This window comes from Tachyglossus aculeatus, chromosome 12 (genome assembly GCF_015852505.1).
Source record: "Tachyglossus aculeatus isolate mTacAcu1 chromosome 12, mTacAcu1.pri, whole genome shotgun sequence".
NCBI classification, from domain to species: Eukaryota; Metazoa; Chordata; class Mammalia; order Monotremata; family Tachyglossidae; genus Tachyglossus; species Tachyglossus aculeatus.
Window position 1 is genome coordinate 38,430,466 of NC_052077.1, and position 24,784 is coordinate 38,455,249.

The following is a 24,784-nucleotide window of genomic DNA, read 5'->3' on the forward strand; positions in this document are numbered from 1 at the left end:
ACCACAATCATTATTATTTAGAGCCCAGGCCAGTAATTTAAAACAGATCCCTGCTTCCAAAGTTCCCCCCAAAGCACCTCAATATGCAGATTCTTAAAAAGATACAAAGGCATATAGATAAGGACCCAGATTTGATTTCCACAGGTTTCCATCAGGAAAGAAACGCGGTTGAATCAGTCCCCTTGGTCACGCGGCTGGACTTTTATTCCATATTTGGTGGGATTGATTGTGAAATTTGAACAAGTGTGGAAAAATGCGTACAGTGTGAGGTGTAGGGTGAAAGAGAGTTTAAGGGGGAAAAAGAAAGGAAACGATAGCTCTTCCAGAGCTGGAGTTGCCAAGCGACTGACACTTGACACTGTGTGTGTTTGTGTGTGTGTGTAGCACAACCCTCAGGCTTTCCTTTGCACTCTTGAGTCAGCCTGCATTATTCGGTCTTATCAAGTAAAGCAAGTGGATTCATTCTCCTGCCAGCACAGGAGATCGGATTTTTTTTTATTTTAAGCGGCGAAGCTTTGGAATGGACATGGAAATTCTCAAGTGGTTCACGAAAAATGACATCTATGCTAAGGTATGGAAAAGAATAGTCACGTGCCGTCTCTGTCCAGGATAGTGTTTGAATATGTACATATATATATATATATATATATGTGTGTGTGTGTGTGTGTGTGTGTGTGTGTATGTATTTGCATACATATCTGTGTAGATACATGCATATATGCATATATATATATGCATACATATCTATAATATACAAAGAGCGATAGACAACAAACTCGTCCATGTTGTTTCAGAATGTATTTTTTTATCGACATGTCTCTGTGGTAGATGGATTTTCAGTTTAATGATCCTGTCTATTTTTAGTCTACCAGAAGACCTGTTGGGTTTCCGTTTGAGCTGACCATAATGAAAAGGAAATTTGTTTTCTTTTTTAACCTATCTCCGAGGGAACTAGACATCCAATAACAGCTGTATACATTTGTACTGAATTTTGGAATAGAGCGTTCTGTTTGAATGTACAGTTCACAGTACAGCCATCAGTTCAATTTTAAATACCGAAGGGATATTTAGCCGAACAGTACTGGAGTTTGGTGTTGATTGCTTTGCCGCGCTGGAGTCCATATAGTTGAAAATGCGGAATTTCTTAACTTCCTGCCATTTTGTTCCATATGAAATGATCAATCTTGGTTCTCTGTTGTGATGTATGGCTTGGAAAAGATACCTGATTTTTAGTTTGCCAAGGGACTTGATTTATTGAGTTGAAAGACTTAATAGATTTCAGATCAAATGTGCCCCAGAGTACAATAAAATAGTTTTGCTTTATAAATGCATCTCCACGGAAACTTATGAAATAACCATTCATTCATTCATTCAATTGTATTTATTGAGCGCTTGCTGTGTGCAGAGCACTATACTAAGCGTTTGGGAAGTACAAGTTGGCAACGTATAGAGACGGTCCCTACCCAACATTGGGCTCACAGTCTAGAAGGGGGAGACAGAGAACAAAACAAAACATATTAACAAAATAAAATAAATAGAATAAATATGTACAAATAAAATAAATAAATAAATAGAGTAATAAATCCGTACAAACATATATACATCTATACAGGTGCTGTGGGGAGGGGAAGGAGGTAAGGCGGGGGGGATTGGGAGGGGGAGGAGGGGGAGAGGAAGGAAGGGGCTCAGTCTGGGAAGGCCTCCTAATCAAGAGTCAACAGATTTCCAGTACCATTCATGTTAATGAGCTCAGTTGAAAATGCCTTTTTACCTTTTGAAAGTGTGATTTATTTCGTGAATTTAAGCACAAAGAAAACGAGCTTTTAATGAAAAATGTTGAAAACAAATACTAGTCATCTCAGTTGGAGGGTGGTAAAATTGCCAAGGCATTCATCTCAATAAAACAGTAGACAGTTAATACGTTTAATAATCATAATAATTGTGGTATTTGTTAAGCGCTTACTATGTGCCAACTACTGTTCTAAGCGCTGGGGTAGATACAAGGTAATCAGGTTGTCCCACATAGGCCTCAGAGTCTCAATCCCCATTTTACATGTGAGGTACCTGAGGTAGAGTGAAGCGAAGTGACTGCCCAAGGTCACACGGAAGACAAATGGTGGAGCAGGGATTCGAACCCAGCTCCTTCTGATTCCCAGGTCCATGCTCTATCTGCTAGCTGTCTGTGTATATAAACGGTTTCCCATCCACTGTCAGTGAGTGTTTGTTTTCAACTGAGAAGATTACATGGGTCAAATAGCAATGTTTTGAATTTTTTAATTATCCATAATTATATTAAGTGCTTACTAAGTGCCAAAACACTGTTCCAATAGCTAGAATAGATATTAGATCATCAGACTGGACGCAGTCCCCATCCAATTTAGGGCTCACGATCTCAGACAGAAGGAGAGCAGTTATCTTATCCCTATTTTTAGATGAGGAAACTGAGGCTGAGAGAGGTTACATAACTTGTCCAAGGTCACAGAGCAGGCCAGTGACAGAACAGGAATTAGAGAGCTTGGGTCTCCTGACTCTTTCCATCAGTCAATCAAACAGTGGTATATTTTGAGCCCTTACTGGGCGCAGAACACTCTACTAAGTGCTTGGGAAGGTACGATAGACCATGGATTCATTGCTTTGCCTTAACTCCCAAGGTTATTAATTTCATTTTAATCGTATTCTTGCCCTTATTTGTACTCTGGCACATAATAGTGATAATTGCGGTATTTGGGGTGCATATAAGCAAATTGGGTTGGACACAGTCCCTGTCCCCCATGGGGCTCACAGTCTCAATCCCTATTTTATAGATGAGGTAACTGAGGCCCAAAGAAGTGAAGTGACTTGCCCAAGGTCACACAGCAGACAAATGGCAGAGCCGGGATTAGAACCCATGACCTTCCAATTATCAGGCCCATACTCTATCCATTATGCCATGAGACGTTTATCCATTGTGTCATGATATAAACACCAGACTAGAACTCTGTGACTATGAATTCTAGTCTCAACTCTGCCTTTGATTATTTTTACTACCTTGGGCAAACCACTTTACCTTCCGCGGAAAAGATAAGAGGATAAAAAAAAAAACGCAAAGAAGCAAACCATGCGTAAGACCGTTCATAACTCTAGTTAATGTTCACAAAGGTTGTCAGGCGTGTAACTTATCTGTTCCCCATCTTTGGAGTCCCAGTACAGGCCTTCCGCCTGCACGATGGTAATTGCGTTCCTGCAATCCACCGGGTTATCAAAACAAAAAAAATATATATTGGGTACATAGTTGTTTCAGTGGGGAGATGGGGTTGTGCTGCATTTGAAAATAATTGGCTTCTGTCACATCTGATGAAATACCAGGAGTCATGGGAGATGAGAAAATCTTTGAAGATTTATACAGAGCCCTCATTTTTGGCCCTTGGTTCTCTGCCACTTGTCATTAGCAGCTCACAGGGAACCACTTTGCAATCGCTTAAAGACACTCCCTGGTAAACAGTGAGTTTTAGGTAATGTCGATTAGTTGCCTTTGCGATGCTAATGAACTGGTAACAGGGCTCTTAGCCAGATTCTGTTATTTTTCTTGAAACAACAATCATGGCCGAGTCGCTGAAACTGTCTACCAATTTACATCTGTGGTGTGGTTGCCTCTTCGCACCCCTGTTTGTGGCTGTGCCATGGTATAGATAATAATAATAATGATGGCATTTGTTAAGCGCTTACTATGGCAAAGCACTGTTCTAAGCACTGGGGAGGTTACAAGGTGATCAGATTGTCCCACGGGGGGCTCACAGTCTTAATCCCCATTTTCCAGATGAGGTAATTGAGGCCCAGAGAAGTTGAGTGACTTGCCCGAAGTCACACAGCTGACAAGTGGCAGAGCTGGGATTTGAACCCATGACCTCTGACTCCAAAGCCCGGGCTCTTTCTACTGAGCCACACTGCATTCAGGGGCTAACTGTGACCTCGTCTGACTTTATGCCAGAGGGCATAGGTGAATGTTTACTTAATTTACTCCAGATAATCCTCGAGCAGTAGGATTTCCCCAGATGATGTTTCTTCTTTCTTCCCAACCCTAATCTAAGAGCTCTAGTACCATGTCAGCATTTATTCACTCACAACCTCTTGTAGCACTTGGGAGAGACTTTCCTGTACAAGCACTTCTTCCTCCTGTTTGTCAATTGTTTCGTTTGACTTCTCTGTTAGACGGTACACTCCTTACGTGCTCTCAGGTGCTGCAAACTGCAGATATTCAAATAAAATTACTGGATTGATTGATTCCGCATTGCTTTTTCCTACTCCTTCTTCCCTGTCTCTTTCTCCTCCATTTTATGCCGATTCCTTTAGGCTGCCACTGGGATTATTAATCGTGGGTTCTGATCTGATGTTCTTTTATGCTTGGCCCAGGGCTTGGCTTTTGATAAGCACGTAATAAATACTATAAGTAACCAACCACTTCCTTTGAGCCCTTTTCCTTCTACTTCCTTGCACAAACCTTACTAAAAAGAACCACTGCCAAAATGTCATTTCCTCTAGGAGGCCCTCCCTGATTAACCTCCCTCAACATTCCCCATTTATAAGCCACCGTTCTCAGCTACTTTGACCTCGTTATTTGCTATTTTAGTTGTTCATTTCCTTTGGCCTATTAAATCTTTCTCAGTCCGTGGTATTCATTGAGTGCTTACCGTTTTAAGCACCTGGAAGGATACGATACACTAAAATCGGTAGACACCATCCCCAACCTCAAGGAGATCACAATTTCACCTGTATCTATTGCCTGTCATTTGTTTATATCAGCTCTCTCCCCTTTCAGATTATAAACTCCCCCTAATAGTAATAATAATAATAATAATGATGGTATTTGCTAAATGCCTACTATGTGCCAGGCACTGTTCTAAGTACTGGGGTAGATACAAGATAATCAGGTTGTCCCGCGAGGGGCTCACAGTCTTAATCCCCATTTTACAGATGAGGTCACTGAGGCCCAGAGAAGTTAAGTGACTTGCCCAAGGTCACACAGCAGACAGGTGGCGGAGCCGGAATTAGAACCCACAACCTTCCGAACTACCGGGCCTGTGATTTATCCACTATGCTGTAAGCTACTTATGAGCAGCGAACTTGTCTACTGCTCCTGTCGCATTGTCCTCTCCCAAGTGCTTAGTACAGTGTTCTGCACAGAGGAAGCACTCAAAAAATCCCATCAATCGATTCAGCTCCTTGCGAGCAAATCCCAGCGATTGATTCTGCTCCTTGCGAGCAGAGATCACGTCTTCTACTTTTATTGATTTCTCCCAAGTGTTTAGTATACTGTTCAATACACAGTTGAATATCATAGTTACCGCTCAAACATGACTATTACAAACACCGTGCTCAGCATTTTGTCGTCCTTAAATTTGTGGACAGTGGCCATCATTTTGGAATTGTCGTCATCATCGGGCGTATTTATTGAGCACTTACGGTGTGCAGAGCACTGTATTAAGCAGTTGGGAGAGGACGGTTCAACTCAGATATGTTCATTCATTCATTCAATCGTCTTTATTGAGCGCTTACTCTGTGCAGAGCACTGAATTAAGCGGTTGGAAAATATAATTCAGCAACAAAGAGAGACAATCCCTGCCCGCACCGGGCTCAGAGCCCAGAATGGGGGAGACGGACAAGTAAGCAGGCATCGATAGCATCACTATAAATAAATAGAATTATAGATATATTTACACATCAGAACAAGGAAACAGGCGTTAATATAAATGAATAGAATTGTAGATATGTACATATGTACACAAGTGCTGTGAGGTAGGGAGGAGGGGTAGAGCAAAGGGGGCGAGTCAGGGCGATGGGGGGTGGGAAGGGGGAGCTAAGGAAAAGGAGGGGTCGGTCTGGGAAGATACATCCCTCTCCCACAACGATCCGAACCCTCGGCCCCCGTCGGCTTGGCTCCTGGCGGTTACAATTGCGCCAACCATTCTGGAACCAAACGAAGACGAATCGCTCAACAGGTCCTAGGCCGATCTCCCATCACTTTGCAAAGAAATCACCGTTGCGTCCCGGCCGCAGAGAGATGGGTGAGTCTCAGGGGGTAGGGAGTGATCCGGGTGACTTCTCCAACTCCTTCCTCGTCCAGGCGAAGATGTCCCTGGTGAAGCAAGTGGGTCTGTTGGCCGCAGGATGCCAGCCCTGGAACAAAGACGTCTGTGCCGCGAGCGGAGACAGATTTGCCTACTGTGCCACTCTGGCGATTTACATTTACCAGGTAACAAGAGGGATCCCCAACTGGGTGACGTTCGGGGGGGTTAGAAGGCTCTTCATCTCCGCTTCCAGTTGCGAGCTCTTTCCTTTGGAGTCTGTCATTAGGAAATAACAGTAATAATGATGATGGTATTTGTTAAACACTTACTACTACTACTAATAATGGCATTTATTAAGCACTTACTATGTGCAAAGCACTGCTCTAAGCTCTGGGGAGGTTACAAGGAGATCAGGTTGTCCCACGGAGGGCTCACAGTCTTCACCATCATCAATCGTATTTATTCAGTGCTTACTGTGTGCAGAGCACTGTACTAAGCGCTTGGGAAGTACAATTTTGCAGATGAGGGAACTGAGGCATAGCGAAATGAAGTGACTTGCCCAAAGTCACACAGCCGACAATTGGCGGAGCTGGGATTTGAACCCATGACCTCTGACTCCAAAGCCCGTGCTCTTTCCACTGAGCCACGCTGCTTCTATGTGCCAAGCACTGTTCTAAGCGCTGGATGTTCTTACTGTTTCCATAACTGAATTTGCAGAAGTACACTAGGTTTCTCATAGCCAGAAATCGTCCATCCAGCAACTCAGAAGGCAGAGCTTAAGACTTCGATGTGAGTGTTTTTCTCATGGTGCCGAGTGGAAAGAGGACGGGTCTGGGTTCTAATCCTGCTCAGCCAATTGCCCTCTGGGTGACCTGGGGAAAGATACTTTGCTTCTCTGGGCCTCATTCCCTGTTCTCCCTCCTGCTTAAATAACAATGCTGATAATAATTGCATTTGTTAAGCACTTACTCTGTGCCAAGCACTGTTGTTATTATTATTATTATTATTATTATTATTATTGTTATTATTATTATTATTAATCATTGTATCTGTTAAATGCTTACTACGTGCCAAGCACTGTTCCAAGCCCTGGGGTAGATGCAACGTAATTAGGTTGTCCCACTCGGGGCTCACAGTGTCACATTTTCCAGGTGAGGTAACTGAGGCCCAGAGAGGTTAAGTGATTTGCCCAAGGTCACACAGCAGACAATTGGTGGAGCCGGGATTAGAACCCACGTCCTCTGACTCCCAAGCCCGGCCTCTTTTCATTAAGCCATACTGCTTCTTGAACTGTGGGCCCCGTGCGGGACGGGGACTGTGTCTGACCTGATTAAGTTGCATCTACCCAGTGCTTAGAAAAGTGCTCGGCGCAGAGTAAGCATTGAACAAATCCTATTATGATCACTGTTATTATCTCTTGTTCATTGCTTCCATAAATAGAATTACTCCATCCTTTCGTGCCCTAATCTGACTCAGTGCTTGACACTTTGTGTTCAGTAAAGGCCATCACTCATTAACTCCTTCTACTTCTCATTATGATTATTATTATTATTTTTAATATTAGTACTGTATCTGTAAAGCCCTGACTATGCACCAAGCTCTGTACCAGAGAAGCAGCGTGGCTCACTGGAAAGAGCCCGGGCTTTGGAGTCAGAGGTCATGGGTTCGAATTCTGGCTCCACCACTTGTCTGCTGTGTGAGCTTGGGCAAGTCTCACTTCACTTCTCAGCACCTCAGTGACCTCATCTGTTAAATGGGGATGAAGACTGTGAGCCCCATGATCACCTTGAATCCCCCGCAGTGCTTAGAACAGTGCTTTGCACACAGTAAGCGCTTAACAAATGCCAAGATTATTGTTACCAATCACTGGGGTAGATGCAAGATAATCATGTTGGACACGGTCCACGTCCTACTCAGAGTCTAAGGGGAAGGAGAACGGGAGTTGAATTCCCATTTTACGGAGGAGGAAACTGAAGCCCAGAGAAGCTAAACCACTTGCCCAAGGCCCCACAGCAGGCAAGCGGCAGAACCAGGATTAGAGCTCAGGTCTCCTGCCTCCGACTTCCCCTTAGGCCACACTCCCCAAAACATCCCTGCTGAGAGCTCACCTCCTCCAGGAGGCCTTCCCAGACTGAGCCCCTTCCTTCCTCTCCCCCTCGTCCCCCTCTCCGTCCCCCCCATCTTACCTCCTTCCCTTCCCCACAGCACCTGTATATATGTATATATGTTTGTACATATTTATTACTCTATTTATTTGTTTATTTATTTTACTTGTACATATCTATTCTATTTATTTTATTTTGTTAGTATCCTTGGTTTTGTTCTCTGTCTCCCCCTTTTAGACTGTGAGCCCACTGTTGGGTAGGGACTGTCTCTATATGTTGCCAATTTGTACTTCCCAAGCGCTTAGTACAGTGCTCTGCACACAGTAAGCGCTCAATAAATACGATTGATGATGATGATGATGATGATGTCAGTGAGTTCAGTCAGGTGGCCTTTGCCCCCGAGAGGCCAATTTGTGCAGTTTGGGACTCCCGAGTCTGAAATCCTCCGGGAAAGATCTTGGATCGTGGCTCGTCCCGCGTGATTATCCCCCGTGGCTTTCCAAAGGGTTTTGATCGGGAGGGTTCACAGGTAACCCTCAGGGCGGCTCCCCAGATAAGAATAATAACGATGGCATTTATTAAGCGCTTACTCTGCGCAAAGCACTGTTCTAAGCGCTGGGGGGATATAATGTGATCAAGTTGTCCCACATGGGGCTCACAGTCTTAATCCCCATTTTTACAGATGAGGTAACTGAGGCTCAGAGAAGTTAAGTGACTTGCCCAAGGTCACACAGCAGACTTGTGGTGGAGCCGGGATTCGAACCCATGACCTCTGACTCCAAAGCCCGGGCTCTTTCCACTGAGCCACGCTGCTTCTCTAAAAATAATAATGGCATTTATTAAGCGCTTACTACGGGCAAAGCACTGTTCTAAGTGCTGGAGGGGGATACAAGGTGATCAGGTTGTCCCAGGTGGGGCTCACAGTCTTCATCCCCATTTTACAGATGAGGTAGCTGAGGCGCAGAGAAGTTAAGTGACTTGCCCAAGGCCACACAGCTGACAATTGGTGGAGCCGGGATTTGAACCCATGACCTCTGACTCCCAAGCCCGGGCTCTTTCCATTGAGCCAAGGCGGATGGACCATCCGCGTAGGAGTCAGAAGGATCGGGATCTGGCTCTGCCACTTGACTGCTGTGTGACCTCGGGCAAGTCGCTTCACTTCTCTGCACCTCAGTTCCCTCATCTCTAAAATGGGGATGAAGACTGTGAGCCCCATGGGGGACAGGGGCTGTGTCCGACCCGATTAGCTTGGATCTATCCCAGCTCTGAGTTCAGTGTCTGGCACACAGTAAGCGCCTAACAAATACCACAATTATTACCAAAGTGGGACAACCTGATTTCCAGCTTGTACTTTCCAAGCGCTTAGTACAGTGCTCTGCACACAGTAAGTGCTCAATAAATATGATTGATTGATTCATTACCTTATATCTACCCCAGCGCTTGGAACAGTGCTTGGCACCGAGTAAATGCTTAACAAATGCCATTCATTCATTCATTCATTCATTCATTCAATCGTATTTATTGAGCGCTTACTGTGTGCAGAGCACTGTACTAAATCAATCAATCGTATGTATTGAGCACTTACTGTGTGCAGAGCACTGTACTAAGCACTTGGGAAGTACAGGTTGGCAACATATAAAGACAGTCCCTACCCAGTAGTGGGCTCACAGTCTAGAAGGGGGAGACAGACAAGAAGACAGAACATATGAACAAAATAAAATAAATAGAATCAATATGTACAAATAAAATAAATAAATGTCATCATCATTATTCATTCAATCTAGAAGGGGGAGACAGACAACAAAAGAAAACATGTAGACAGGTGTCAAAGTCAGCAGAACAAATAGAATTAAAGCTAGATGCACATCATTAACAAAATAAATAGAATAGTAGATCATCATCATCATCATCAATCGTATTTATTGAGCGCTTACTGTGTGCAGAGCACTGTACTAAGTGCTTGGGAAGTACAAGTTGGCAACATATAGAGACAGTCCCTACCCAACAGTGGGCTCACAGTCTTAAAGGGGGAAGTAAAATAAATAGAGTAATAAATCTGTACAAATATATATACAAGTGCTGTGGGGAGGGGAAGGAGGTAGGGCGGGGGGGGGTGGGGAGGAGAAGAGGAAAAAGGGGGCTCAGTCATTATTATTATTATCATCACTATCATTATTGTTATTGTTGTAAGCTCCCCGTAGAAAATCTCATCCCTGTAACAATCAATCAGTTGGACACTGGTATTTATTGATCACTTATTGGGTGCAGGGCATTGCAGTAAGCCCCCGGGAGAGTACTACAGCGGAGTCGGAAGACATGCTCCCATAACGAGATTACAGTCTAGAAGGGTGAGGTAGACACTGAAATACATTACAGAGGGGGGAAATAATAGAGTATAAGGATACTTACAGTCCTCTAGACTGTTAGCTGTTTGTGGGCAGGGAACCTGTCTTGGAAATCTGTTATATTGCACTCTCCCAAGCGCTTAATACAGTGCTCTGCACACAGTAAGTGTTTGATAAATACACTTGAGTGTTGGATTGGAGAAACGGTCTGGTTCCTCAAACATGCTGTCAGTGTGGTATCAAACGTTCGCAGTCACGACGATAGTTTTGCAAACGATAATCTTTCAATCATCACGACTCTCTCTTTGTATAATTATACCCCACTAATGACGCACAAACCGAAGAAAAGCGCCCTAAATCATTTGTAGCGGTGTGTGGGGTTCATCTGCGTCCTCCGTGTTTCAGCTGGATCATCGATATAACGAATTCAAGCTCCGGGCGATCATGTCTGAGCACAAGAAGACCATCACGGCCATCTCTTGGTGCCCTCACAGCCCAGACACCATCGCCAGTGCCAGCGCTGACAACCTAGTCATCGTTTGGAATGTGGCTGAACAAAAAGTGGTGGCCAAACTCGACAACACCAAAGGTATCCTCACCCCGCGGGTCAATCCGCCGGAACGAAAAGTCTCCATCCTCGGTGAAGGATGACCGCAGCGAATTCGGCGGGGATGGGGTTCAGAAAGAAATGACTGTTAATCAAATTTGGGTGGGGAGATTGGGATCAATTCCCTGTTCACGGTAACGATTCATTCATTCAATCGTCTTTATTGAGCGCTGACTGCGTGCGGAGCACTGTACTAAGCGCTTGGGAAGGACAAGTTGGCAACACATAGAGATGGTCCCTACCCCACAACGGGCTCACAGTCTAGAACAGAGAAGCAGCGTGGCTCAGTGGAAAGAGCCCGGGCTTTGGAGTCAGGGGTCATGGGTTCGAACCCCGGCTCTGCCACTTGTCAGCTGTGTGACTTTGGGCAAGTCACTTCACTTCTCTGGGCCTCGGTTCCCTCATCTGGAAAATGGGGATGAAGACTGTGAGCCCCCCTGTGGGACAACCTGATCTCCTTGTAACCTCCCCAGTGCTTAGAACAGTGCTTTGCACATAGTAAGCACTTAATAAATGCCATTATTATTATTATTATTATTCTTATAGGGAGAAAGACAACAAAACAAAACATGTAGGCAGGTGTCACAATAATCAGAACAAACAGAATTAAAGCTATACGATCGAGGTGGTCATTAAGCGCTCACTATGTGTCAAGCACTATACTAAGCACAAGGGTAGAGAGAAAATCATCAGGATGGACCCGGCCCCTGTCCCATGGGGAGCTCAAAGTCTAAGGTGAGGAGAATGGGTATCGAGTCCCCATTTTAGGAAGGAGGAAACTGAGGCACAGAGAAGTGACTCGCCCGAGGTCACAAGGCAGGAAAGAGGCACGGAATTAGATGGGGATAAAGAAAATGGCAAGCCGAATGAAAACACGCTTAAATAGTCAAGGCTTTCAATCCATCTATAGGAAATTGTGGTGGCTAGTGTGAGTACCCAGACTCATTATGGGCAGGGGATGTGTCGACTGATTCTGTTAATAATAATAATAATAATGGCATTTGTTAAGTGCTTACTATGTGCAAAGCACTGTTCTAAGCACTGGGGGATACAAGGTGATCAGGTTGTCCTGCGTGGGGCTCATAGTCATCATCCCCATTTTACAGATGAGGTAACTGAGGTTCTGAGAAGTGAAGTGACTTGCCCAAGGTCACACAGCAGACATGTGGCAGAGCCGGGATTCGAACCCACGACCTCTGACTCCAAAGCCCATGCTCTTTCCACTGAGCCACGCTGCTTCTCTAATAATAATGATGGTATTTGTTAAGTGCTTACTATGTGCAAAGCCCTGTTCTAAGCACTGGGGAGGTTACAAGGAGATCAGGTTGTCCCACGGGGGGCTCACAGTCTTCATCCCTATTTCACAGATGAGGGAACCGAGGCACAGAGAAGTGAAGTGACTTGCCCAAAGTCACACAGCTAATTGGCAGAGCCGGGATTCGAACCCACGACCCCCGACTCCAAAGCCCGTGCTCTTTCCACTGAGCCACGCTGCTTCTCTTAAGCACCCAGACTCATTATGGGCAGGGGACGTGGCCACTGATTCTGTTGTATTGGACTCTCCCAATCAATCAATCAGTCGTATTTATTGAGCGCTTACTGTGTGCAGAGCACTGTACTAAGCGCTTGGGAAGTACAAGTTGGCAACATATAGAGACAGTCCCTACCCAACAGTGGGCTCACAGTCTAAAAGAGCGCTTAGTGCAGTGCTCTGCACATAGTAAGCGCTCACTAAATACCACTGACCAACGGATGGATTGTGGCAGGCAAGGCACAAAAAAATCTCCTGATCTGGAGCGAAATTCCCAACAACTGGCCGGCCCTCAAGAGAACCTTCTCGAACTCCGGGTGAGAACCGACTTTTCCTCCATGGCCCCCGGGGACGGAGCCAGGGAATCTCCCTAGAATCCCTCTAGACCGTCAGCTCGTTGTGGGCAGGGAACGTGTCTGTTGTTATATTGTACACTCCCAAGCACCTAGTACAGTGCTCTGCACGCAGTAAGCGCTCAATAAATACGATCGAATGAAGGAATGACTGTCTCTTTCTTTTAGCCATCGGGCGTGTTTATTGGGCGCTTACTGTGTGCAGACGACTTGTACTTCCCAAGCGCTTAGTACAGTGCTCTGCACACAGTAAGCGCTCAATAAATACGATTGAATGAATGAATGCTTAGGACAGCGTGTTCCATGTAGTGGGTGTTAAGTAATTTATTCAATCTAGTTATTGAGCGTTCCCCCAATCCCCAAATCCCTGTGACAGAGACCAGAGACAACCTGAGGAATGCCTCCACTATCATTATTACGTTGAAGATGTGTGGCTCCCAAACCCTTAGAGCCCGGGCTCGGGAGTCAGAGGTCGTGGGTTCTAATCCCGGCTCCACCACTTATCAGTCGTGTGATAATGATGATGGCATTTATTAAGCGCTTACTATGTGCAGAGCACTGTTCTAAGCGCTGGGGAGGATACAAGGTGATCAGGTTGTCCCACGGGGGGCTCACAGTCTTAATCCCCATTTTACAGATGAGGGAACTGAGGCCCAGAGAAGTTAAGTGACCAGCCCAAAGTCACACAGCTGACAATTGGCGGAGCCGGGATTTGAACTCATGACCTCCGACTCCAAAGCCCAGGCTCTTTCCACTGAGCCACGGGTGACTTTGGGCCAGTCACTTAACATCTCTGTGCCTCAGTTCCCTCATCTGTAAATGGGGATTAAGACTGTGAGCCCCCTGTGGGACAACGTGATGACCTTGTATCTACCCCAGTGCTTAGAACAGTGGTTGGCACATGGTAAGCACTTAACAAAGACCATCATTATTGATTATCATTATTATTATTCAAAACCCTGCCCTTCCAGGGCGGGCAAATACCAGGCCGTCCCTGACGGGGAGTGTGGCCTAGTGGCTGGACCCCGGGCCTAGAAGTCAGAAGGACCTGGGCTCCAATCATTCAATCGTATTTATTGAGCGCTTACTGTGTGCAGAGCACTGTACTAAGCGCTGGGGAAGTACAATCCCGGCCCTGCCACGCGTCTGCTGTGTCACCTTGGGCTGAGCAGCAGCTTGCCCTAGTGGAAGACCCCGGGCCTGGGAATCAGAAGGACCTGGGTTCAAATCCCCGCTCCATGTCTGCTGGGTGACCTCGGGCAAGTCACTTCACTTCTCTGGGCCTCAGTTCCCTCATCTGTCAAATGGAGATCAAAACTGTGAGCCCCACATGGGACAGGGACTGGGTCCAACCTGATTATCTTATATCTACCTCAGCGCTTAGAGCAGTGCTTGACACATCGTAAGCTCATAACACATTTTCCTCATCTCCCTCTCCCTTCTGCATCACCCTGACTTGCTCCCTTTGCTCTCATTCACTCAATCGTATTTATTGAGCGCTTACTGTGTGCAGACCATTGTACTAAGCGCTTCCCTGCTCCCCCGCCAGCCCCACGGCATTTATGTATAGATCTGTCAAATTATTTCTTTGTACTGTTGTCTGTCTGCCCCCCTCAAGACTGTGAGCTCATCGTGGACGGGGAACGTCACCGTTTGTGGCTTATTTATTTGTACATATTTATTCTATTTATTTTATTTTGTTAATATGTTTTGTCTCCCTCTCCTAGACTGTGAGCCCACTGTTGGGTCGGGGCCATCTCTATATGTTGCCAACTTGTACTTCCCAAGTGCTTAGTACAGTGCTCTGCACACAATAAGCGCTCAATAAATACGATTGAATGAATGAATGAATGAATATTGTTCTTTCCCAAGCACTTAGTACAGTGTTCTGCACACAGTAAGCGCTTAATAAATATGATTAGATGAATGAATGAGGGCCTGGAATGCCCTCCCTCTGCCCATCCGCCAAGCTCGCTCTCTTCCTCCCTTCAAGGCCCTACTGAGAGCTCACCTCCTCCAGGAGGCCTTCCCACACTGAGCCCCCTCCTTCCTCTCCCCCTCGTCCCCCTCTCCGTCCCCCCATCTTACCTCCTTCCCTTCCCCGCAGCCCCTGTGTATATGTATATATGTTTGTACATATTTATTACTCTATTTATTTACTTGTACATATCTATTCTATTTATTTTATTTTGTTAGCACGTTTGGTTTTGTTCTCCGTCTCCCCCTTTTAGACTGTGAGCCCAGTGTTGGGTAGGGACCGTCTCTATATGTTGCCAACTTGTACTTCCCAAGTGCTTAGTACAGTGCTCTGCACACAGTAAGCGCTCAATAAATACGATTGATTGATTGATTGATTGAATGAACAAACGCCACCATTAGCAGTGTTATTATTGCGACAACGAAGAGAGCGTCCGTGCATGTCCAACCCCGAAGCCGCCCCCGCCTGCTCCGCCGTGTTTGCCATTGTGATTGTTGTCGTCGTTGTGGCGGCGCGTTCCCTGACGGGAGTGTCTCGGCTGTGTCCCAGGGGTGCCCACGTCTCTGGGCTGGTGCTGGAACGAGGGCGATGCCGTGGCCTTCGCCTCGCCGCGAGGCCCGCTCTACATCTGGACGGTGTCGGGGCCGGACGGCGGGACGGCGGTGGCCCACAGAGAAGCCTACGGCTTCCTGGCCGACATCTGCCTGTTCCGCTGGCATCCCACGAAGAAAGGAAAAGTGGTGTTTGGTCACACAGACGGCAGTCTCTCCATTTTTCAGCCAGGTAAAAGCCGAAGTCGCAAAGGAAAGAAAACGAGGAGCGGGGGAAGCAGCGTGGCTTGGAACTCAGAGTCGGAGGACCTGGGTTCTAATCCCGGCCCCGCCACTCATCTGCTGTGTGACCTTGGGCCAGTCACTTCGCTTCTCTGGGCCTCACTTACCTCATCTGTGAAATGGGGATGAAGATTGTGAGCCCCAGGTGGGAAAGGGACTGTGTCCAACCCAACTATCTTGTGTTTCGCCCAGCGCTCTGTTTAGCGCCTGTCAGAGTAAGCGCTTAACAAATACCATAACAAAACGGAGATTTCACACACCTTGGTTTTGTAGCCTAAAATGTGGTTGTGGTCTCTTTGCCAACCAGCTCTAATGTGCCTCTTCCTGCTCAGGAATACACGATTCGGGCCAGTTTTTTAAATTAGCCAGCAAAACTCCTATTTTATAACCAAGGGAGTGGGGAAGATCTTTTTTTAAATAGTAATAATAATGTTGGTATTTGTTAAGCGCTTACTATGTGCCAAGCACTGTTCTAAGCACTGGGGAGGATACAAGGTAGGGTTGTCCTACGTGGGGCTCACAGTCTTAATCCCCATTTTCCAGATGAGGTAACTGAGGTACAGAGAATTTAAGTGACTTGCCCAAAGTCACACAGCTGACAAGTGACGGAGCCGGGATTCGAACCCACGACCTCTGAATCCGAAACCAGGGCTCTTTCCACTAAGCCACACTGCACCTTCCTGGACGGTCATTAAGCGGAACAGTTCAGAGCTACACATAGGATGATATTCAGTTGTAATGATATGTTTTGAGTGCCTTCTAAATACCATGGAAGCGGTGTTGTCTAGTGGACAGAGCACAGAACTGGGAGTCAGAGGTCATGGGTTCTAATGCCGACTCTGCCACATGCCTGCCTTGTGACCTTGAGCAGGTCACTTCACTTCTCTGTGCCTCAGTGACCTAATCTGTAAAATGGGGATTAAATCCTATCCCTTTGTACTTAAGCTGCTCTGAGAAGACAGATGTCTTCTCCCGGACCCCTGAGGGCCAGTCCACATTTGGGGCTTCATTCTGAGCCCATCTGTCTGGCTCACCTGCGAACCCAGGAAACGCCACGTCAAAGGGCATTACATTTAACCCGGTGGTTGGCCCAATGCCAACGGCACACTTCATGTCCTCTCCCAAGGGCTGAGCCCAGTGTTCTGCACACAGTAAGCGCTCGATAAATATGAGCGAATGAACGAATGAATGAGAAGCAGCACGGCCTAGTGGATGGAGCCCGGGCCTGGGAGACAGAAGGTCAGGGGTTCTAATCCCGGCTCTGCCGCTTGTCCGCTGTGTGCCCGTAGGCAAGTCACTTGGCTTCTCTGGGCCCCAGTTACCTCATCTGGAAAATGGGGATTGAGGCTGTGGGCCCCGTTTGGGACAGGGGCTGTGTCCACCTCGATTTGCTTGTATCCATGCCAGCGCTTAGTACAGTGCCTGGGACAAAGTTTGTGCTTAACAAATACTCTTTTTCTTCTTCTTCTTCTTCTTCTTCTTCTTTCTTCTTTCTTCTTTCTTCTTCCTTCTTCTTCTTCTTCTTCTTCTTCTTCTTCTTCTTCTTCCTCTTCTTCTTCTTTTCTTCTTCTTCTTCTTTTCTTCTTCTTCTTCTTTTCTTCTCCTTCTCCTTCTCCGTTCTCCTTTCTCCTTTCTCCCTTCTCCCTTCTCTCCTTCTCTCCTTCTCTCCTTCTTCCTCTTCCTCTTCTTCCTCTTCTTCCTCTTCTTCCTCTTCTTCTTCTTCTTCTCCTTCTTCTTCTTCTTCTCCTTCTCCTTCTTCTTCTTCTTCTCCTTCTTCTCTTCTTCTCCTTCTTCTCTTCTTCTCCTTCTTTTCTTCTTCTCCTTCTTCTTTTCTTCTTCTTCTCCCTTCTCCCTTCTCCCTTCTCTCCTTCTTCTCCTTCTTCTCCTTCTTCTCCTTCTCTCCTCCTTCTCCTCCTCCTTCTCCTTCTCCCTTCTCCCTTCTCCCTTCTCCCTTCTCCTCCTCCTTCTCCTTCTCTCCTTCTTCTCCTCCTCCTTCTTCTCCTCCTCCTTCTCCTCCTTCATCTCCTTCATCTTCTTCTCCTTCTTCTCCTTCTTCTCCTTCTTCTCCTCCTCCTTCTCCTCCTCCTCCTTCTCCTTCTCCTCCTTCTCCTTCATCTCCTTCATCTTCTTCTCCTTCTTCTCCTTCTCCCTCTTCTTCTCCTTCTTCCTCTTCTCCTTCTTCCCTTCTCCTCTCCTCCTCCTCCTCCTCCTTCTCCTCCTTCTCCTCCTTCTTCTTCTCCTTATTCTCCTTCATTCCCTTTCCGGCAGGCTCCAAGAGCCAGAAGCACGTCCTGCGGCCGGAGTCTCTGGAAGGGACGGACGAGGAGGACCCGGTGACGGCGCTGGAGTGGGACCCGCTGTCCACAGACTACCTGCTCGTGGCCAACCTTCACCACGCCCTCCGCCTGCTCGACTCTGCCTCGCTGTCCTGCATCACCACCTTCTGCTTCCCCGGCGCCGCCTCTGCAACGGCCTCCTTCTCCTCCTCTTCCTCCTCCTCCTCCGTGCAGTGCCTGGCCTGGGTCCCCAGCGCTCCCGGGATGTTCATCACCGGAGGTCAGGCACTCACCCCACCCCCGCCGTACGCAACCAAAACCTGTCAGCTGCATGACCTTGGGCAAGTCACTTCACTTCTCTGGCCCTCAGTTCCCTCATCTGGAAAATGGGCATTGAGACCGTGAGCCCCACGTTGGACTGTGTCCAATCCTATTTACCGTATCCAACCCAGTAATAATAATAATAATAATAATAATAATAATAATGGTATTAAGCGCTTACTATGTGCAAAGCACTGTTCTAAGAGCTGGAGAGGTTACAAGGTGATCAGGTTGTCCCACGCGGGGCTCACATTTTTAATCCCCATTTTACAGATGAGGTAACTGAGGCACAGAGAAGTGAAGTGACTTGCCCAAAGTCACACAGCTGACAATTGGCGGAGCCGGGATTTGAACCCATGACCTCTGACTCCAAAGCCCGGGCTCTTTCCACCGAGCCATGCTGCCTCATACTGCTTCATACAGTGCTCCCTGCTCACAGTAGGAAATCAATCAATGGTATTCATTTAGCGCTTACTGTGAGAAGAGCTCTGTACTAAGCTCTTGGGAGAGTCCAATTCAAGAGTTGGTAGATAGATGCCCCGATTACAACGAGTCTATAAGCTAGAGGTTGTCTAGGTGGTCAGTAAATAACAGTGACGATGATGACGATGATAAAGAGCAAAACCTTTCCAATCTTCCCAGATTCGCAGGTTGGCGTGTTGCGAATGTGGAACGTCTCACGAACAACCCCCATAGACAACTTTAAGCTGAAGAAAACAGGCTTTCATGGTTTACATGTACTTAATTCTCCTCCAAGGAAAAAATGTAAGTCCATTTTTCTTCCACTTTTACATACTTCCTTTGAGCGGTATGACAGATGGCAGTTGTTCATAAAGGGCAGAGTTTTAATTACTTGTCTCTAGGGCGAGACTCTAGTCCCCCCCGCCCAGGCAGTCGCATATGTCTAGATATCATTTGAACATCCAGTGATTTGCTCAGCTCGGGAAAAATTTGTGCTCCTGTCGGCTCTGTCCTTTTCCTTCCTCCCGCTTCCGAGGTTGGTTAGCCAGCTTCCCGGGCCCGCCTTCATTAGGTTGTAAGCTCCTTGAAGTCAGGGAATAAATGTCTCGCTGCCGCTGACCTCTCCGAAGCGCTTAGTCCCATGTTGTACTAGCAGCACGAGCCTGGGCGTCAAAAGGTCGTGGGTTCTAATCCCGGCTCCATCACTTGTCTGCTCTGTGACCTTGGGGAAGTCACTTCACTTCTCTGGGCCTCAGTTCCCTCCTCAGCAAAACGGGGATTCAACACCTGTTTTCCCTCCAACTTAGAGGGTGAGCCCCACGTGGGACCTGGTTATCGTCTTTCTGCCCCAGTGCTTAGTACCGTGCGGGGCACATAGTAAGTGCTTTCCCACTACCGCTCTCATTAATGTTATTATTTACTTACCTGTTACGGGCTGCACACAAACACCTTCCAGCTGTTGTTGCACTGAAGATGAGGCGGGCTGATGGATCGAAGAGGCAGAAGGAAGCGAGCCGCAGCTCGTGACTAGCTCCCAGTCAGGACAACCAGGCCCACCAGTGGCAGGCCAGAGCTCCCAGTACAGCGTCAGTCAGGGCATGGGCCAAACCCGTTGGCACGTGGGGATAGTGCATTTTCCCACCCACGTTGGTGACTTAAATAAAACAGGCTGAAAGATGGCCCCTACCCAACAACGGGCTCACAGTCTAGAAGGGGGAGACGGACAACAAAACAAAACATGGAGACAGGTGTCAAGTCGTCAGAACAAATAGATTTAAAGCTAAATGCACATCATTAACAAAATGAATAGAATGGTAAATATGTACAAGTAAAATAAATAGAGTGATAAATCTGTACAGACATATATACAGGTGTTGTGGGGAGGGGAAGGAAGTAGGGCTGGGGGGATGGGGAGGAGGAGAGGAAAAAGGGGGCTCAGTCTGTATATATATCATGATTGAGGATTATGCATCTTTGTTGAAGAGAGGCTGCATAGTTATCACAGAGTGCAAAGCACTGTACTAAGCACTCAGGAGAGCTCAGCAGAAGCAAGATGCATGTTTTCTGACCTCCCATTAGATTGCAACATCTTCTGGTTGTGAGATATATATATATATGTCTTTTCATGACCAGAGGTCCAGTACCTAACAGAGGCCCTCTGTTTACAAGAAGACCACACTGACAGTGAAGTTCAAGTCCCTGTGTGACTGAAAAGGCCAATGTGGGATCCATGGGCCTGACCGCGTTAGTCAAACAAAAAATTTGTCCCCTGTGTGTTGTCGCCTTCAATACTTGCAGCGCCTGCCTCTGTTTGCTCTCTCGCTCCCTCGCCCCTCTTTCCGGGCAAAACCTTAGCTTTAAGACTCCTTTCTTGTTGGGAGCTGGCCATGCAGGTCTGTCCTTAGCAGCCCATTCCCAGTTTTCCCTTCCTCTATCCCAACAGCTTCCACTTTCCCAACTTCAGCTCTCCATCCAGCAGGCGGGTGGGTCTCCTCCTATTTCCACTCCGCCCCGTTTCTCGCCAAATGCCTTTAAAGCGTTCTTTCAGTGAGGGTGTACATCCTCATCTTCCCCGAACTGTCTCTGATTCCGACTGTACCGGAGACAGAAACCCAACAGCTTTATTTGGTCACACTAAGGAAAGTTGTTACAGACATGATGCGTGCTGTCAGCTCGTGAAAAGGTGTCGGCAAAAATATTGACCCCCGCGTCCTTAACTCTTAAAATTAGTTTCGACGCAGTCTCCAAACAAAAGCCAATACACGTCATCGACCAGTGAAGCTGCACCTCCTCCTCCTCCTCCTCTGACACAGAACCAGGCGTTTTCTCTTCCTCCCGGACACGCGGTCTGTTGTTTCATGGATGGCGGCGTCGGGCTTTATGACATGGGAGCCAAAAAATGGGATTTTCTTCGGGATTTGGTAGGCCTCGTTCGTCCATTCTCCTCCGAGCGGCTGTATTGTTTCGTGGTGTAGGCAGTGTGACTTTGATATTTTCGTAATGTCGTGTTAGGATATTCATTCATTCATTCAATCGTATTTATCGAGCGCTTACTGTGTGCGGAGCACTATTCTAAGCGCGTGGAAAGTACAATTTGGCAACACATAGAGACAATCCCTACCCAACGGGCTCACAGTCTAGAAGCGGGAGACAGACAACAAAACCAAACAAAACAAGCGGAAAGGCATCAGTAGCATCAATATAAATAAATAGAATTAGAGATATATGCACATCATTATTAAAATAGAATAATAAATGTGTACATCAAACGTGGCAGTTTGCCCCTGAATAATCATCATTTTAAACTGAAAAGAAAAAAGCAAATTGAAAGGGGACAAATCTAGTACTATAGAGAATCTACTGGCCACGTATTCTTTTTGCTGTTTTTAGCACTTCTGCCGTACAGGAACTCAAGTATGTGAACTCTCTCTCCTATGTGGACTGTAAACCCCATGCGGGACAGGGACTGTGTCTGACCTAATTAGTTTATACCAACCCCAGCACTCAAAAAAGTGTTTGACACATAATGAGCACTTAATAAATACCATTAAAAAACTCTCAACTCTTCAAAGTATGGAAGAATCAAGCTGAAAAATAAGGTTTTCTTAGTATTTATGGAAAGTGCAGATCACTGTTAAAAGAGAAGAGTACAATACAGAAGCAGATAGACAAAATACATTCCTTCAAGGAACCTAAATTTGCTTTCAAAGTAATTGCTAGTTATTTGATTTCTCCTGCTACACATTCTTGCAATTATTGGATGAAAATGGAAAAACCAAAACATTTGTGTTTTGTGTATTCATCTGCGCTCATGATGTGAATCCTCATCAATGGTATTTATTGAGCACTTACTGTGTGCAGAGCACTGGACTACTGGACACCAGATTTGGTAGATGCATTCCCTGCTCATGACTTGCTTACAATCAAAAGTGAATGTAAATTTGGCTTGGCAAATGATTTATGGCATGTGAAAATCACCTGTTTTCTCCATATCTCAGCAGAGAAGTGAGGGAATAAATCAGTTGGTATTTATTCAGTGTTTACTTCACATGGTACACTGTATTAACTGCTTGGGAGGGTAATAATAATGATGATGATGATGATAGTATTTGTTAAGTGCTTACTATGTGTGAGGCACTGTACTAAGCGCTGAGGTGGATGCAAGCAAATCGAATTGGTCAGTCCCTGTCATTAATTCATTCAGTCATATTTATTGAGCCCTTACAGTGTGCAGAGAACTGTACTTAGAAGAGTGCTTTGCGCATAGTAAGGGCTTAACAAATACCATCATTATCATTATTATCATTATTACTAAGCGCTTGGAAAGTACAATTCAGCAATAAAGAGAGACAATCCCTGCCCGCAACAGGCTCACAGTCTAGAAGGGAGGAGGCAGACATCAAAACAAGTAAACAGGCATCAATAGCATCAATATAAATAAATAGAATTATAGGTATATATAAACATTAAACAAGTAAACAGGTATTAATATAAATAAGTAGAATTATAGATATGTACATATATACACAGGTGCCGTGGGGCGGGGAGGGGGGATAGAACAAAGGGAGCGAGTCGGGGTGATGGGGAGGGGGAGATGAGGAAAAGGGGGGCTTAGTCTGGGAAGGCCTCCTGGAGGAGGTGAGCCTTCAGTAGGGCTTTGAAGGGGGCAAGTGTGATTGTGGGATTTGAGGAGGGAGGACATTCCGGGTCAGAGTAGGAAAGGGGCCAGGGGTCGACGGTGGGACAGCGAGAAAGGGGCCCAGTGAAAAGGTTAGCAGCCCCAGAGGAGCGGAGTGTATGGGCTGGGATGGAGAAAGAGAGAAGGGAGGTGACAAGGTGATGGAGAGGTTCGAAGCCAATAGTGAGGAGTTTTTTCCTTGATTCAGAGGTTGATAGGCAACCACTGGAGATCTTTGGCGGAGGGGGAGGGGGAGCTTGACATGCCCAGAACATTTCTGTGGAAAGATGATCTGGGCAGCAGAGTGAAGTATAGACCGAAGAGACAGGAGGTTGGGAGGTCAGAAAGGATGCTGATGCAGTAATCCAGTCGGGATAGGATGAATGATTGTGTTAACGTGGTAGCGGTTTGGATAGAGAGGAAAAGGTGGATCTTGGCAATGTTGTGAAGGTGAGGCTGGCAGGTTTTGGTGATGGATTGGATATGTGGGGTGAATGAGAGAGCGGAGTCGAGGATGACACCAAGGTTGCAGGTTTGTGAGACCGCAAGGACGGTAGTGCCGTCCACAATGATGGGAAAGTCAGGGAGAGGACAGGGTTTGGGAGGGAAGATAAGGAGCTTAGTCTTGGGCATGATGAGTTTTAGGTGGTGGGAGGACATCCAGGTGGAGATGTCCTGAAGGCAGGAGGAGATGCGAGCCTGGAGGGAGGGAAAGAGAACTGCGGAGGAGATGTAGATTTGGGTGTCATCCGTGTAGAGATGATAGTTGAAGCAGTGGGAGCGAATGAGGTCACCAAGGGAGTGAGTGTAGATGGAGAATAGAAGGGGACCAAGAACTGACCCCTACGGTAAGGGGATGGGAAGGGGAGGAGGAGCCTGCAAAAGAGACTGAGAATGAACGACCGAAGAGACGAGGAGAACCGGGAGAGGACGGAATCAGTGAAGCCAAGGTTGGATAGCGTGCTGAGGAGAAGGGGATGGTCGATAGTGTCAAGGGCAGCTGAGAGGTTGAGGAGGATTAGGACGGAGTGGGAGCCATTGGATTTGGCAACCACATGAATCTCTTTCTCCCCTTCTAGACTGTAAGCTTGCTGTGGACAGGGAATATGTCTCTTATATAGTCCCATTGGACTCTCCCAAGAGCTTAGTTCAGTGCTCTGCAAGTGCACTCAAGCGCTCAATAAATAAGATTGACTGGCACAACTGAAGCACACTGCTAAGAATTTCCATAATCTTCACCTCTAAACTCTGTGCCTAGAACAGGACAGATATGGCCTAGTGGAAAGAGGCCTGGGAGTCAGAGGACCTGGGTTCTAATCCTGCGTCTGCCCCTTGCCTGCTGTGTGACCTTGGACAAGTCACTGAACTTCTTTGAGCCTCAGTTTTCTCCTCTATAAAATGGGGATTCAACCCCTGTTCTCTCTCCTCCATAGACATGAGCCCCGTGTGAGACAGGGACTGTGGGCGGCCTGATTATCTTGTATCCACCCCGATGCTTAGTTGAGTGTTGTCCACAAAGTAAGCACTTATCAAATGCCACAATCACGATTATCATCAGATGACAGAAAGGATTTTCAGTCAATGCCAAGGACAAAATTTGAAGAAAAACATTAAATCAGAAATATCGGAGGGAAACTTTGGTTCCACTTTGGCTAAAATAAGTCTTTGCAGAAAATGTCCCGAAGTACCAGGGGGACACAGATATCCCCAAAGAGAAGAAATTACTAGCAGAACTTTTTTACTCTTTTAATT

General features: G+C 46.5%; 1 protein-coding gene across 2 annotated transcripts in view; it reads left to right on the forward strand.

Moving 5' to 3' along the window:
* The window catches only part of WDR17 (WD repeat domain 17), a 113,381-nt gene that overhangs the window by 17,891 nt on the left and 70,706 nt on the right, over positions 1 to 24,784 (forward strand). The window contains exons 1-7 of one of the 2 annotated variants that reach the window (XM_038755274.1): positions 475 to 571; positions 6,101 to 6,229; positions 10,900 to 11,083; positions 15,513 to 15,746; positions 18,065 to 18,352; positions 19,036 to 19,158; positions 21,085 to 21,275. In XM_038755274.1, coding sequence (XP_038611202.1) covers positions 521 to 571; positions 6,101 to 6,229; positions 10,900 to 11,083; positions 15,513 to 15,746; positions 18,065 to 18,352; positions 19,036 to 19,158; positions 21,085 to 21,275 — 1,200 coding nt within the window. In that variant the 5' untranslated portion in view covers positions 475 to 520. Of the gene's footprint in view, positions 1 to 474; positions 572 to 6,100; positions 6,230 to 10,899; positions 11,084 to 15,512; positions 15,747 to 18,064; positions 18,353 to 19,035; positions 19,159 to 21,084; positions 21,276 to 24,784 lie in introns of those variants that run through there. The other variant, XM_038755275.1, reaches the window with a different exon arrangement.